Below are 15,659 nucleotides of genomic sequence, written 5' to 3' on the forward strand. Positions count from 1 at the left end.
CCAACACAACTGATTGGCTCAAATGCTTTAAGAAGGAAAGACGTTTAACAAGGCACACCTGTTAATCGAAATGCATTCCAGGTGACTAACTCATGAAGCTGGTTGAGAGAATGCCAAGAGTGTGCAAAGCTGTCATCAAGGCAAAGGGTGGCTACTTTGAAGAATCTAAAATATATTTGTGTTTGTTTAGTATACACAGCTGTCATCAAGGCAAAGGGTGGCTACTTTGAATAATCTAAAATATATTTGTATTTGTTTAGTATGCACAGCTGTTATCAAGGCAAAGGGTGGCTACTTTGAAGAATCTAAAATATATTTGTATTTGTTTAGTTTGCACAGCTGCCATCAAGGCAAAGGGTGGCTACTTTGAAGATTCTAAAATCTAAAATAAATATTTTGATTTGTTTATCACCTTTTTGGTTACTACATGATTCCATATGTGTTATTTCATAGTTTTGATGTGTTCACTATTATTCTATAATGTAGAAAATAGTACAAATAGAGAAAAACCCTGGAATGAGGTGTGTAGGTGAGTCCAAACTTTGGTTCTGTACTTTACACCCTTTCTGCCTCACCCTATGAAGAACCATCAACATATCTATTATCAGTTCTGGGTGTGCCTTTAACTCCCATTCTTTCAGTGCAACCAGGCTGGCAGCAGAGTCTGAACACAAAATTACTATTTTAGGCCCCACTTCTTCCACCCATCCCAATGTCCACACTAGTGCTAGCATTTCAGCAGAGAAGACTGAAACTCCATCAGACAGCCACCTCCCCTAGTATACCGGAAACAAACCCTGCTCTCCCACTGCCTGGATCCTTTGATCCATCTGTGAAGATACCCAAGTAAGGATCCCAGGCCCACCGCAGATGGGCCACAACTTCACGGAGACCAAATGCATTCCACCTCATGAAGCTGGTTGAGAGAATGCCTAGAGTGTGCAAAGCTGTCATCAAGGCAAAGGGTGGTTACTTTGTAGAATCTCAAATTATTTGGATTTATTTAACACTTTTTTGGGTTACTACATGATTCCATATGTATTATTTCATAGTTTTGATGTCTATTATTCTACAATGTAGAAATTAGTCAAATAAAGAAAAACCCTTGAATGAGTAGGTGTGTCCAAACTTTTGACTGGTATAGTACACACACACACACACACACACACACACACACACACACACACACACACACACACACACACACACACACACACACACACACACACACACACACACACACACACACACACACACACACACACACACACACACACACACACACACACACACACACACACACACACACACACACACACACACACACACACACACACACACACAAATACGGAGAGAGACACACAGACACACATTCAGTTTTCTGTCGACAGGTTGGCATTTCACTGACATTTTCATTGGATAATGACGTGGAATCGCATCTGCCCTTTAAATATTTGAATCCCAGCTGCGATAGATGATGGTTATTTTAGCTTTCAGTGAAGTGCAACACTCGCTACTAGGGAATTCCTGCCAGAGTTGATCAGAGGTAGTGGTGTGTCCGTGTTCAGGAGAATGGACGAGGCTGAAGTGGAGACAGGTCAGCAGTAGGCTTTATTCACTGCTTGGGAAAGATCTTGCAGCAGGGGACATAGCTTCCAAAACAAACAACATAACTCACCCACCCGACCGTATCCAATGTACAGAACAGAAACAATTTGACCTGACTGCTTCTACGTGTCCTATATGGCCTTCACAAATACCGCTGTTGTCTGTGTTATTGTGTGTGTGTGTGTGTGTGTGTGTGTGTGTGTGTGTGTGTGTGTGTGTGTGTGTGTGTGTGTGTGTGTGTGTGTGTGTGTGTGTGTGTGTGTGTGTGTGTGTGTGTCTATCTCGTTAGAAATATAATTTCAGTCTACCAGTGTGAGCACTTATAAGGACAGGAGAGTTCCACACAGTCAAGTCAAGGCACAAACTTGAAGCGGCACAGCAGAGTACAACAGTGAACAGAACAGTATGACAACACAGAGAAAAGCACTGTACAGGACGACTGATGGTAGTCAGTAGGTAGTCAGTAGACGAGCTCCGAGAAGACGATCAAACTTGACTATCTAGAGGAAGCAAAAGTCGTAACAAGGTTTCCGTAGGTGAACCTGCGGAAGGATCAGACTAACCACCTGACTTCATAGAGAGGGGGGGGGGACAAGGGGCGAGAAAAACCAAGCAAGAGACATTAAAAACATCAGTCATTTAAACCTGAAAAATGTGCCAACACGTAAAACAGACTCACCAAGGTTCTTCCACAGCGCCAGTGTTTCAGACTAACCAAGGTCCATCCACAGGGCCAGTGTAACAGACTAACCAAGGTCCATCCATAGGGCCAGTGTAACAGACTAACCAAGGTCCATCCATAGGGCCAGTGTAACAGACTAACCAAGGTCCATCCACAGGGCCAGTGTAACAGACTAACCAAGGTCCATCTACAGGGCCAGTGTTTCAGACTAACCAAGGTCCATCCATAGGGCCAGTGTAACAGACTAAACAAGGTCCATCTACAGGGCCAGTGTTTCAGACTAACCAAGGTCCATCCATAGGGCCAGTGTTTCAGACTAACCAAGGTCCATCCACAGGGCCAGTGTAACAGACTAACCAAGGTCCATCTACAGGGCCAGTGTTTCAGACTAACCAAGGTCCATCCATAGGGCCAGTGTAACAGACTAAACAAGGTCCATCCATAGGGCCAGTGTTTCAGACTAACCAAGGTCCATCCATAGGGCCAGTGTAACAGACTAACCAAGGTCCATCCATAGGGCCAGTGTTTCAGACTAACCAAGGTCCATCCATAGGGCCAGTGTTTCAGACTAACCAAGGTCCATCCATAGGGCCAGTGTAACAGACTAACCAAGGTCCATCCACAGGGCCAGTGTAACAGACTAACCAAGGTCCATCCATAGGGCCAGTGTTTCAGACTAACCAAGGTCCATCCACAGGGCCAGTGTAACAGACTAACCAAGGTCCATCCACAGGGCCAGTGTAACAGACTAACCAAGGTCCATCCATAGGGCCAGTGTTTCAGACTAACCAAGGTCCATCCATAGGGCCAGTGTTTCAGACTAACCAAGGTCCATCCATAGGGCCAGTGTAACAGACTAACCAAGGTCCATCCATAGGGCCAGTGTAACAGACTAACCAAGGTCCATCCATAGGGCCAGTGTAATAGGAACACAGTGTTTTAGTACAAAGTATTTAAGCTACTCGTTGCATCATCTCGTACTGTGTGTGTTATCATCATTATCCAGTGTGTTAAATGGCTAATGAACTGCTTCCGATGTAATTAAACTGTACCCCGACATCTCAAATGCTCTGAGACTGGTTTATTTAACAGGTGATGCATATTATTTGTTTCTCCATGTTTCTTTCAGAAAACAATGCATATATTTAGTGTAAAAATCCTCTGAAAATATTAGACTGCCATCCACACACCTTCAAGGTTATCTTCCTAGCAACTGGGAGCGTCTTACTTTTGTCATTATAAAAGCCTCCATTTTCTAAATAGCATACATGCCCTCCTATTCACCAGGAAAGCTTGTCAAAGAAGATTTTATGAAGAAATCACTGTGAAAAACACATCTACTCAAGTACGTGGGTGTGGTGAAAATGTCTTGTTCCTGTACATAACATTAGACACTTTAACCATTGTTTGTTCCTGTACATAAGTTTAGACACTTTAACCTCGTTTGTCCACTTCAGAAGATGTGTTTTCTCCCTACTCATCTGGTCGCCTCATTTTCTATGTAGCTCAGTTGGTAGAGCATGGCGCTTGTAACGCCAGGGTAGTGGGTTCGATTCCCGGGACCACCCATACGTAGAATGTATGCACACATGACTGTAAGTCGCTTTGGATAAAAGCGTCTGCTAAATGGCATATATTATTTATTATTATTTATGTAAAAATCAATCAAATGATCACAGTGCTCTTTTCTTTAGCCTCCTCTATTTTCTCCCCTGAGAGAGAGTGTGTGTTATGTTCTGGTAAATAAGTGCTTTCAAATCCAGCATGTAGTTAATAGTCAGAGCACATGTAGCACTGCATAGTGAAGGCTGTTTTACAGACTGAAAATGATAAATGTTACCAAAAATGACCATCACTTGTTTTGAATACAGTGCAATCTGTAGTTTCATCTCTGACCAAAAATGACCATCACTTGTTTTGAATACAGTGCAATCTGTAGTTTCATCTCTGACTAAAAATGACCATCACTTGTTTTGAATACAGTGCAATCTGTAGTTTCATCTCTGACCAAAAATGACCATCACTTGTTTTGAATACAGTGCAATCTGTAGTTTAATCTCTGACCAAAAATGAAAGAAAAGGAAAAGAAGTTTTGAGTGTATGTATGTTCGTGCCGTCACACGGGACTGAAAGTAGATTGCACCTTTACTGGGTTGACTTCCTACTGTTTGCTTGGTTGAGTTCCTGAGTATGAAGCATACAGTTAAATCTGGGATTTAGTTCATGGATTGAACCCAGACAGTTCACTTTCTAAGTGTACTTTACTGTTATCATTATTATTATTATAACATTGCCTCGTTATATTTCTCGTCAATAGTGCATTTGATATATTAACGTATTTCCTCTGTAATTCATTCATTCTAATAATTACAATCATTTCTCTCTAAAAATGCATTTATATTTGAAGAAGTGTACTGCTCTCTTGGTCTGGGTGTTCAGATCTTTGGTGTGCTTCACTGTTCTCTTAATGCAGGTTAACTTCTGCCAGGGCCTCAGAACGGCTATGACTGGTCTCAGTGAAGTACAACTGCTATTCTTGCATTCGTCAAACTTTTCACCTAAATCCAATTAAATGAGTACACAGAGCCCTAAAACCTGACTGTTAAAAATCGAAGCGTCTTTCACAGAGTGGTTGGTCATTAATTCTACATCCAACAACAAGAGAGTTCGCAGGCATTATTATCTAACAATATTGAACCGAAGTACAGGTGAGTGTATTGACCTTTCAGTGACTCACGCAGGCATTATTATCTAACAAGATTGGACCGAAGTACAGGTGAGTATCTTGACCTTTCAGTGACTCAGTCCACACAACAACAGTTGTAGTTCTACAGAGAATCTATTGTTATTGTTCAAGACACTTTGCAAGTTTTTTTTCTTCATCTTGTCAGATTTTCTGCGTCAAAAGGAATCCATCTTGTATCCCGACCTCGGCTCACAGTCAAATGCTGCATCTCTGATTCCCCGCAGAGAGAATGTAGTCAGAACATGGTCCCTGCCATAGCAGCAGTGAATAGAGGTGGCAGCAGTGTCTGTCCAGCAGTGTCACTGTCATTTGGCAGGCAAGGGGGAGGGGGGGATAGACACAGAGGACTCATGTCCCAGGCCGGTGCACTCACAAAAACACATCTATATGTTAGTATATTTAGTAGGTATATTCAAAGGTCCATCCATGAGTTAACATCCTCATTTTAGCCTGGAGTAATTCCTGTTGCTGTGTGTGTGTGTGTGTGTGTGTGTGTGTGTGTGTGTGTGTGTGTGTGTGTGTGTGTGTGTGTGTGTGTGTGTGTGTGTGTGTGTGTGTGTGTGTGTGTGTGTGTGTGTGTGTGTGTGTGTGTGTGTGTGTGTGTGTGTGTGAGTATGTGTGCTAACTGGTCACACCCTGTTGCCCTGTGTGCCTGTGGTTCCAGGCAGTAAAGGCACAGCCACTTCACTCTGCTCCACACTCTCTGACTCCACCTCTGTCTCTACCACTGTCTCTCCCGGAGCACTCCCGTTGGCTACTGCCTCCATCTTCTTAGCTAGGTAGTCATCTAACTGGCTGCTCTTCTCCAGCCCTCCTTCCTCTAGCTCCTCCTCCAGCTGTATGTAGGGGCTGTGTTTCAGGTGGTTGGGCAGGCAGGGCACCAGATGCACTTGTCCGTTGTCACCCAGCACTTTCACGCACGTGTAGAAGTCCTGGGTGGATGATGGGGGCGGGGCCTGCTGGTCCGTAGGCGGGACGGGGGTGGGATTCATCATCATGCTGTAGTCAGTGCCCGGGAAGACCAGAAGCTCCGGCTGGTCGGGGTTTGCTGTTGGCCATTCCCACGAGGTCGGGAAGGCTTCCACTGGAGCCTGGCAGTAAGGGGCGGGGACTGGGGTGTAAGAGGTGGGCACTGGTGTATAAGGGGTGTGGCTGGAGGTTGTCTGGACCAGTAGTTGGCTGTGGATGGCCATATCATAATCCTCCTTCCAGACATCTAGGACCCCCGGGGGAGCCTGGAGAGATTGGTTGCTGTCCATGGTGACAGGCTCCCAGACCTCCTCCTTGCTGTAGCTTGGGGGCTTATAGCCATGGAAGGAGATGAAATGACGGTTGATCTCATCAAAGCCCCCTTTCTGAGAGAGAAGGAAGGAGGAGAAAGATGAGAAGGAGGGAGGAGAAAAGGAGAAAGGGAGGTGAGGGGATAGAGAAGATGGGAAGAGGAGGGGTTAGAGAAGATACGAAGGGGAGGAGATAGAGAAGATGGGAAGAGTAGGGGTTAGAGAAGATAGGAAGAGTAGGGGTTAGAGAAGATAGGAAGGGGAGGGGATAGAGAAGATAGGAAGGGGAGGGGATAGAGAAGATAGGAAGGGGAGGGGTTAGAGAAGATAGGAAGGGGAGGGGATAGAGAAGATAGGAAGGGGAGGGGTTAGAGAAGATAGGAAGGGGAGGGGATAGAGAAGATAGGAAGGGGAGGGGATAGAGAAGATAGGAAGGGGAGGGGATAGAGAAGATAGGAAGGGGAGGGGTTAGAGAAGATAGGAAGGGGAGGGGATAAAGAAGATAGGAAGGGGAGGGGTTAGAGAAGATAGGAAGGGGAGGGGATAGAGAAGATAGGGGATAGAGAATGAGTGGATAGAGAAGATAGGAAGGGGAGGGGTTAGAGAAGATAGGAAGGGGAGGGGATAGAGAAGATAGGAAGGGGAGGGGTTAGAGAAGATAGGAAGGGGAGGGGATAGAGAAGATAGGGGATAGAGAATGAGTGGATAGAGAAGATAGGAAGGGGAGGGGATAGAGAATATAGGGGATAGAGAATGAGTGGATAGAGAAGATAGGAAGGGGGGTAGAGAAGATAGGGGATAGAGAATATAGGGGATAGAGAATATAGGGGATAGAGAAGATAGGGGATAGAGAATATAGGGGATAGAGTATATAGGGGATAGAGAAGATAGGGGATAGAGAAGATAGGGGATAGAGAATATAGGGGATAGAGAATATAGGGGATAGAGAAGATAGGGGATAGAGAATATAGGGGATAGAGAATGAGTGGATAGAGAAGATAGGAAGGGGAGGGGATAAAGAAGATACGGGATAGAGAAGGAGTGAATAGAGAAGATAGGAAGGGGAGGGGATAAAGAAGATACGGGATAGAGAAGGAGTGAATAGAGAAGATAGGAAGGGGAGGGGATAAAGAAGATACGGGATAGAGAAGGAGTGGATAGAGAAGATAGGAAGGGGAGGGGATAAAGAAGATACGGGATAGAGAAGGAGTGAATAGAGAAGATAGGAAGGGGAGGGGATAAAGAAGATACGGGATAGAGAAGGAGTGGATAGAGAAGATAGGAAGGGGAGGGGATAAAGAAGATAGGAAGGGGAGGGGTTAGAGAAGATACGGGATAGAGAAGGAGTGAATAGAGAAGATAGGAAGGGGAGGGGATAAAGAAGATACGGGATAGAGAAGGAGTGAATAGAGAAGATAGGAAGGGGAGGGGATAAAGAAGATACGGGATAGAGAAGGAGTGGATAGAGAAGATAGGAAGGGGAGGGGATAAAGAAGATACGGGATAGAGAAGGAGTGAATAGAGAAGATAGGAAGGGGAGGGGATAAAGAATATAGGGTATAGAGAATGAGTGGATAGAGAAGATAGGAAGGGGAGGGGATAAAGAAGATACGGGATAGAGAAGGAGTGAATAGAGAAGATAGGAAGGGGAGGGGATAAAGAAGATAGGAAGGGGAGGGGATAAAGAAGATACAGGATAGAGAAGGAGTGAATAGAGAAGATAGGAATGGGAGGGGTTAGAGAAGATAGGAAGGGGAGGGGATAGAGAAGATAGGAAGGGGAGGGGTTAGAGAAGATAGGAAGGGGAGGGGATAGAGAAGATAGGAAGGGGAGGGGTTAGTGAAGATAGGAAGGGGACAGAGAAAATAGGAAGGGGAGGAGATGGGAAGGGGAGGGGACAGCAAAGACAGGAAGGAGGGAGGGGTTAGAGAAGATAGGGGATAGAGAAGGAGTGGATAGAGAAGATAGGAAGGGGAGGGGTTAGAGAAGATAGGAAGGGGAGGGGATAAAGAAGATACGGGATAGAGAAGGAGTGAATAGAGAAGATAGGAAGGGGAGGGGATAAAGAATATAGGGTATAGAGAATGAGTGGATAGAGAAGATAGGAAGGGGAGGGGATAAAGAAGATACGGGATAGAGAAGGAGTGAATAGAGAAGATAGGAAGGGGAGGGGATAAAGAAGATAGGAAGGGGAGGGGATAAAGAAGATACAGGATAGAGAAGGAGTGAATAGAGAAGATAGGAAGGGGAGGGGTTAGAGAAGATAGGAAGGGGAGGGGATAGAGAAGATAGGAAGGGGAGGGGTTAGAGAAGATAGGAAGGGGAGGGGATAGAGAAGATAGGAAGGGGAGGGGTTAGTGAAGATAGGAAGGGGACAGAGAAAATAGGAAGGGGAGGAGATGGGAAGGGGAGGGGACAGCAAGACAGGAAGGGGAGGGGTTAGAGAAGATAGGGGATAGAGAAGGAGTGGATAGAGAAGATAGGAAGGGGAGGGGTTAGAGAAGATAGGAAGGGGAGGGGTTAGAGAAGATAGGAAGGGGAGGGGATAGAGAAGATAGGGGATAGAGAATGAGTGGATAGAGAAGAAAGGAAGGGGAGGGGTTAGAGAAGATAGGAAGGGGAGGGGATAGAGAAGATAGGAAGGGGAGGGGTTAGAGAAGATAGGAAGGGGAGGGGATAGAGAAGATAGGGGATAGAGAATGAGTGGATAGAGAAGATAGGAAGGGGAGGGGATAGAGAATATAGGGGATAGAGAATGAGTGGATAGAGAAGATAGGAAGGGGAGGGGATAGAGAAGATAGGGGAAAGAGAATATAGGGGATAGAGAATATAGGGGATAGTGAAGATAGAGGATAGAGAAGATAGGGGATAGAGAATATAGGGGATAGAGAATATAGGGGATAGAGAAGATAGGGGATAGAGAAGATAGGGGATAGAGAATATAGGGGATAGAGAAGATAGGGGATAGAGAATATAGGGGATAGAGAATATAGGGGATAGAGAATATAGGGGATAGAGAAGATAGGGGATAGAAAATATAGGGGATAGAGAATATAGGGGATATATAAGATAGGGGATAGAGAATATAGGGGATAGAGAATGAGTGGATAGAGAAGATAGGAAGGGGAGGGGATAGAGAATATAGGGGATAGAGAATGAATGGATAGAGAAGATAGGAAGGGGAGGGGATAAAGAAGATAGGAAGGGGAGGGGTTAGAGAAGATACGGGATAGAGAAGGAGTGAATAGAGAAGATAGGAAGGGGAGGGGATAAAGAAGATACGGGATAGAGAAGGAGTGAATAGAGAAGATAGGAAGGGGAGGGGATAAAGAAGATACGGGATAGAGAAGGAGTGGATAGAGAAGATAGGAAGGGGAGGGGATAAAGAAGATACGGGATAGAGAAGGAGTGAATAGAGAAGATAGGAAGGGGGGAGGGGATAAAGAATATAGGGGATAGAGAATGAGTGGATAGAGAAGATAGGAAGGGGAGGGGATAAAGAAGATACGGGATAGAGAAGGAGTGAATAGAGAAGATAGGAAGGGGAGGGGATAAAGAAGATAGGAAGGGGAGGGGATAAAGAAGATACAGGATAGAGAAGGAGTGAATAGAGAAGATAGGAAGGGGAGGGGTTAGAGAAGATAGGAAGGGGAGGGGATAGAGAAGATAGGAAGGGGAGGGGTTAGAGAAGATAGGAAGGGGAGGGGATAGAGAAGAAAGGAAGGGGAGAGGACAGAGGAGATAGGAAGGGGAGGGGATAGAGAAGATAGGAAGGGGAGGGGTTAGTGAAGATAGGAAGGGGACAGAGAAAATAGGAAGGGGAGGAGATGGGAAGGGGAGGGGACAGCAAAGACAGGAAGGGGAGGGGTTAGAGAAGATAGGGGATAGAGAAGGAGTGGATAGAGAAGATAGGAAGGGGAGGGGATAGAGAAGATAGGGGATAGAGAATGAGTGGATAGAGAAGAAAGGAAGGGGAGGGGTTAGAGAAGATAGGAAGGGGAGGGGATAGAGAAGATAGGAAGGGGAGGGGTTAGAGAAGATAGGAAGGGGAGGGGATAGAGAAGATAGGGGATAGAGAATGAGTGGATAGAGAAGATAGGAAGGGGAGGGAATAGAGAATATAGGGGATGGAGAATGAGTGGATAGAGAAGATAGGAAGGGGAGGGGATAGAGAAGATAGGGGAAAGAGAATATAGGGGATAGAGAATATAGGGGATAGAGAAGATAGAGGATAGAGAAGATAGGGGATAGAGAATATAGGGGATAGAGAATATAGGGGATAGAGAAGATAGGGGATAGAGAAGATAGGGGATAGAGAATATAGGGGATAGAGAATATAGGGGATAGAGAATATAGGGGATAGAGAAGATAGGGGATAGAGAAGATAGGGGATAGAGAATATAGGGGATAGAGAATATAGGGGATAGAGAATATAGGGGATAGAGAAGATAGGGGATAGAGAAGATAGGGGATAGAAAATATAGGGGATAGAGAATATAGGGGATATATAAGATAGGGGATAGAGAATATAGGGGATAGAGAATGAGTGGATAGAGAAGATAGGAAGGGGAGGGGATAGAGAATATAGGGGATAGAGAATGAGTGGATAGAGAAGATAGGAAGGGGAGGGGATAGAGAAGATAGGGGATAGAGAATGAGTGGATAGAGAAGATAGGAAGGGGAGGGGATAAAGAAGATACGGGATAGAGAAGGAGTGAATAGAGAAGATAGGAAGGGGAGGGGATAAAGAAGATACGGGATAGAGAAGGAGTGAATAGAGAAGATAGGAAGGGGAGGGGATAAAGAAGATACGGGATAGAGAAGGAGTGGATAGAGAAGATAGGAAGGGGAGGGGATAAAGAAGATAGGAAGGGGAGGGGTTAGAGAAGATACGGGATAGAGAAGGAGTGGATAGAGAAGATAGGAAGGGGAGGGGATAAAGAAGATACGGGATAGAGAAGGAGTGGATAGAGAAGATAGGAAGGGGAGGGGATAGAGAATATAGGGGATAGAGAATGAGTGGATAGAGAAGATAGGAAGGGGAGGGGATAAAGAAGATACGGGATAGAGAAGGAGTGAATAGAGAAGATAGGAAGGGGAGGGGATAAAGAAGATAAGAAGGGGAGGGGATAAAGAAGATACAGGATAGAGAAGGAGTGAATAGAGAAGATAGGAAGGGGAGGGCTTAGAGAAGATAGGAAGGGGATTGATGGATAGAAAAAAATAGAAAAACAAATGACTCAGTGAAGCTTGAGTGAACAATGAGTTATAAGTCATCAGGTTGGTGTGTGTGTGTGTGTGTGTGTGTGTGTGTGTGTGTGTGTGTGTGTGTGTGTGTGTGTGTGTGTGTGTGTGTGTGTGTGTGTGTGTGTATGTGTGTGTGTGTGTGTGTGTGTGTGTGTGTGTGTGTGTGTGTGTGTGTGTGTGTGTGTGTGTGTGTGTGTGTGTGTGTGTGTGTGTGTGTGTGTGTGTGTGTGTGTGTGTATTTACCTTCAGAAGCAGGGGATTGATGCCTCTGATGCGTGGTTTGGGAATTGGAGGCAGAAGGAATGCTTTTATCCTACAGCAAAAGAGAGAACCATCAATACACTTTCTACATTTATATTTCATGATATTACAGCCTATGTAGCATGTGTCTGTAATATAGACGGGTTTATATATCAATACAAGATCACTCCTGCACACATTTATCTCTAAACCTGTCCTTTATGTAAAGAATAAAACGCTGTCTTAAGTATTTGAAAGAAATCAAACATGTATTTGATGTTTATATAGTTGTTTACGTGTGTGTGTGCTTCCCTACCTCTTGCCCTGTAGGATAATTCCAAAGCCGATGACTAGCAACAACATGACCCCAACACCGGTCACCAAAAGCAGAGCCAGCAGCTTATCTGTAAGGGACAAAGACAGCACACGTCTAGATCATTCCGTATGCCAACACTGTAATATGGGTCATATAACAGTGCTTCAAATTAGGAGTTGAATGTGGGTAGGTGCAGACAGTAACTGAATCATCAGACAGTTAAGAGTCCCTACCGGGGGTAGATTTGACTGGGACACAGAGTAGGAGAGGGGTGCTCCACTTGCTCCAGAGGCCGTTGTTGCGGGAACGGCATCTCACCCTGACAATGTACTCTCCTACCGGCAGATCCAGCAGCTCCAGACAAGGCTCTCTCAGCAAGCCCTTCACCTGCAGACACACAGGGGGCGATAGTGAGCTGTCAGTAGCAGTTACAGTACACATACATCATTTAGCAGATGCTCTTATCCAGAGCAATTTACAGTAGTGAGTGCATACTTTTTCATACTTTTTCATACATTTTTCATACTGGTCCCCCATGGGAGTCATACCCACAACCCTGGCGTTGCAAGCGCCATGCTCTACCAACTGAGCTACACGTGATAGAGGTGACAGAAGGTGATAGAGTAGTGTGATACTGGTTAAAGTGACAGTTTATATCTGATACTGTTGAAATAATATATACTGTTAATATATAATATAAACTGTTTAAAACAGATCCTTCACCGTTCAGCCAGACTAAACCAACTAAACCTGCGTTTCTGTTTGTTTCTGTTCTTTCTCATTCTCATCTGACAAAGAGGCAGGATCATCGGTCGTAACAGACAAACTCCCGGGTTAACTGTGAAATAAACACATCTTCCTCTTGAAGAATCAATCACGGACATGACATGCTTCCCACGTCACACGCTTAACACCCTCAAATGGTGTTGATAAACACTGCAACTACACCCCTCCCTCTCTCTCCCCCTCTCTCTTTCCCCCTCCCCCTCTCTATTTCCCCCTCTCTCTTCCCGCTATCTCCCCCTCTCTCTCTATCTCCCCCTCTCTCTCTATTTCCCCCTCTCTCTTTCCCACTCTCCCTCTTTCTCTCACGCGCTCTCTCTCGCTCTCTCTTTTGCTCTCTTTCTCTCTCTCTCTCTCTCTTTCCCCCGCTCTCTTTCCCCCTCTACCCCCTCTCTCTATTTCCCTCTCTCTCTCTCTCTCTCTCTCTCTCTCTCTCTCTCTCTCTCTCTCTCTCTCTCTCTCTCTCTCTCTCTCTCTCTCTCTCTCTCTCTCTCTCTCTCTCTCTCTCTACCTTCCAGTTGTTGGGCTCGGCGATGCGTCGGTACTGCAGCTCGAAGACCAGGGTGATCCAACCGTACTGGATGTGGGAGGGATTGGGGTAAACCCAGGACACCATGGCGGTGCGGCCAGCTTCCTCCTCCGTCTCGTTCAACAGGGTGTAGGTCAAGTTAACCGGAGCCTCTGTCTCCACTGCAGACAGACAGAGAGACAGACAGACAGCGGAGAGAGCGTTAGGACATGGACAGAAAGGGAAGAAGTGAAGCCAAGAAAACTGCATGGCGTGGGCTTGTTATGGTTGTATGCTTCACAGGGAGCAAAGAAGAGCTAGAACGTAAGGTGAAAGGAAAAGGCCTAGACTGGCAGTCACGGGGAGGGGTGAATACACAATGAACAGCAAACAGGATGTGGAGGGACAACAGAGGAGACAACAAGCAACATGCTGAGGTAATGGTACATGAATGGGGTTATCTTTTATAATGAACATGTAGAAAGGCCAGTTGGAAGGGGTATCAGAGTAAGAAGGGGAAGCTGAATCGGTTCTGAATGACACATCTCTATTGTTACCATGAGAAAAAGCCAAGAGCCTGGAGAGGAACCCTTCTATTTTCCTTCACATGCGTTACTATTCTCTGTGCATACAGAAGCACAATGTAGACATGAGTGGTGACTGTTTGCAATGTGCATACAGTATTGAACATTCACATGCACGTGTACACAAACACACACACACACACAAATCAGGGTGCTCTTTCCATCGGCTTTGGGAGTGCACTCACTGATGGAGAAGTAAGGGGGACAGAATGTCTCTGATGGGATCAGATGTGCCCTGCTGGGAGGGGACTAACTCCCATTGGACTGGGTTGAAATGAGGAAGAGCTGACGTCACACACACAGGGAGAGGAGGCGTGGCCGACGCCAGACACACAGGGAGAGGAGGCGTGGCCGACGCCAAACACACAGGAAGAGACATCACAAATATCAGACACAACAGTGGGTTAACACAACAGTCATAGGTTGAGCTGAAATAGCAACCTATTCCACATACTACAGTGTACTGAAATAGCACCCTATTCCCCTTAGGTTCTGGTCAAAAGTAGCACACTATCTAGGGCAACTAGAAAGGCAACTAGATTCAGCTGTGGGACGACTTTTGTTGGAGCTAATGGTTGAGGAAAATAATGGAAAATGGAAAATAATGATAATAATTTGTACACTGCAAATTGACCACAACTATGCCCCAAAAGAGATTGTATTTGAAAATAACAGTAATAATAATTTCATACCTTGATTACATTGAGACAACATCACATATTTCTCTTTTTATTTACATTTCTGTGAATACTTGGGAACAGATTTCCTAAATTAAACTCAATTTTAGCTGAATTGTTGCTGATTGTACAGGTTTTTTTTGGGGGGGTAAGAGAAATCGCTAGCCAGATGGTTTTAGATCTCGGGAGCAGGATGCCGTTCCAGACTGTGTGGAGCCCCCAGGTGGTCTATATCAGGGGTTCCCAAACTTTTCCACTTGGGGCCCCCGTTCCAGTATTGGGGAACAGCCTGCCCCCCCCCCACGCATGCGCCATGTCTATTTCTATGGGCACAAGCTCTGTACATGACACAAACCGTTCACACCCTTAGTTTAACAGGTTTCTGTAATTCTACACATTTTGTCATGGGGTGAAAATAACATTTATCAGTTTTAAAGCTAATTTTATTGCAATTCTATTCATTTAGCCATGTCTAATGTGTATACATGTTATATTTCAGTGACTAAAAACGTACAACAATATCTATGGGCTAAAAAACATATATAAATACACTTTAGTTGACATGGGCTAGTTGAGCTGGACATTTCTGACAAGTTATAAATAGCTCTCCAAGTTATGTAATGACTGACATGACAAGAGGAACTGATGATGTACTACCCAATTTTGACCCAGTTTGACTGTGGTCTATATCACCCTGTTCCTATATCATCCACATCCAGACAGTGGTCTATATCACCCTGTACCTATATCAGCCACATCCAGACAGTGGTCTATATCACCCTGTACCTATATCATCCACATCCAGACAGTGGTCTATATCACCCTGTACCTATATCAGCCACATCCAGACAGTGGTCTATATCACCCTGTACCTATATCAGCCACATCCAGACAGTGGTCTATATCACCCTGTACCTATATCAGCCACATCCAGACAGTGGTCTATATCACCCTGTACCTATATCAGCCACATCCAGACAGTGGTCTA

At 45.1% G+C, this 15,659-nt stretch overlaps 1 protein-coding gene across 2 annotated transcripts in view; it reads right to left on the bottom strand.

Moving 5' to 3' along the window:
• Window positions 1–1,592: 1,592 nt before the first annotated feature.
• LOC124021050 (prolactin receptor-like) overlaps window positions 1,593–15,659 on the bottom strand; it is a 57,643-nt gene continuing 43,576 nt past the window's right edge. For both annotated transcript variants that reach the window (XM_046336365.1, XM_046336366.1), the window contains exons 5-9: window positions 13,414–13,592; window positions 12,353–12,506; window positions 12,120–12,207; window positions 11,807–11,876; window positions 1,593–6,391 (exon numbers count right to left, since the gene is read on the bottom strand). In XM_046336365.1, the coding sequence (XP_046192321.1) occupies window positions 5,666–6,391; window positions 11,807–11,876; window positions 12,120–12,207; window positions 12,353–12,506; window positions 13,414–13,592 (1,217 nt within the window). In that variant the 3' untranslated portion in view covers window positions 1,593–5,665. The remainder of the gene's footprint in view (window positions 6,392–11,806; window positions 11,877–12,119; window positions 12,208–12,352; window positions 12,507–13,413; window positions 13,593–15,659) is intronic.

This window comes from Oncorhynchus gorbuscha, unplaced genomic scaffold (assembly GCF_021184085.1).
Source record: "Oncorhynchus gorbuscha isolate QuinsamMale2020 ecotype Even-year unplaced genomic scaffold, OgorEven_v1.0 Un_scaffold_1034, whole genome shotgun sequence".
NCBI classification, from domain to species: Eukaryota; Metazoa; Chordata; class Actinopteri; order Salmoniformes; family Salmonidae; genus Oncorhynchus; species Oncorhynchus gorbuscha.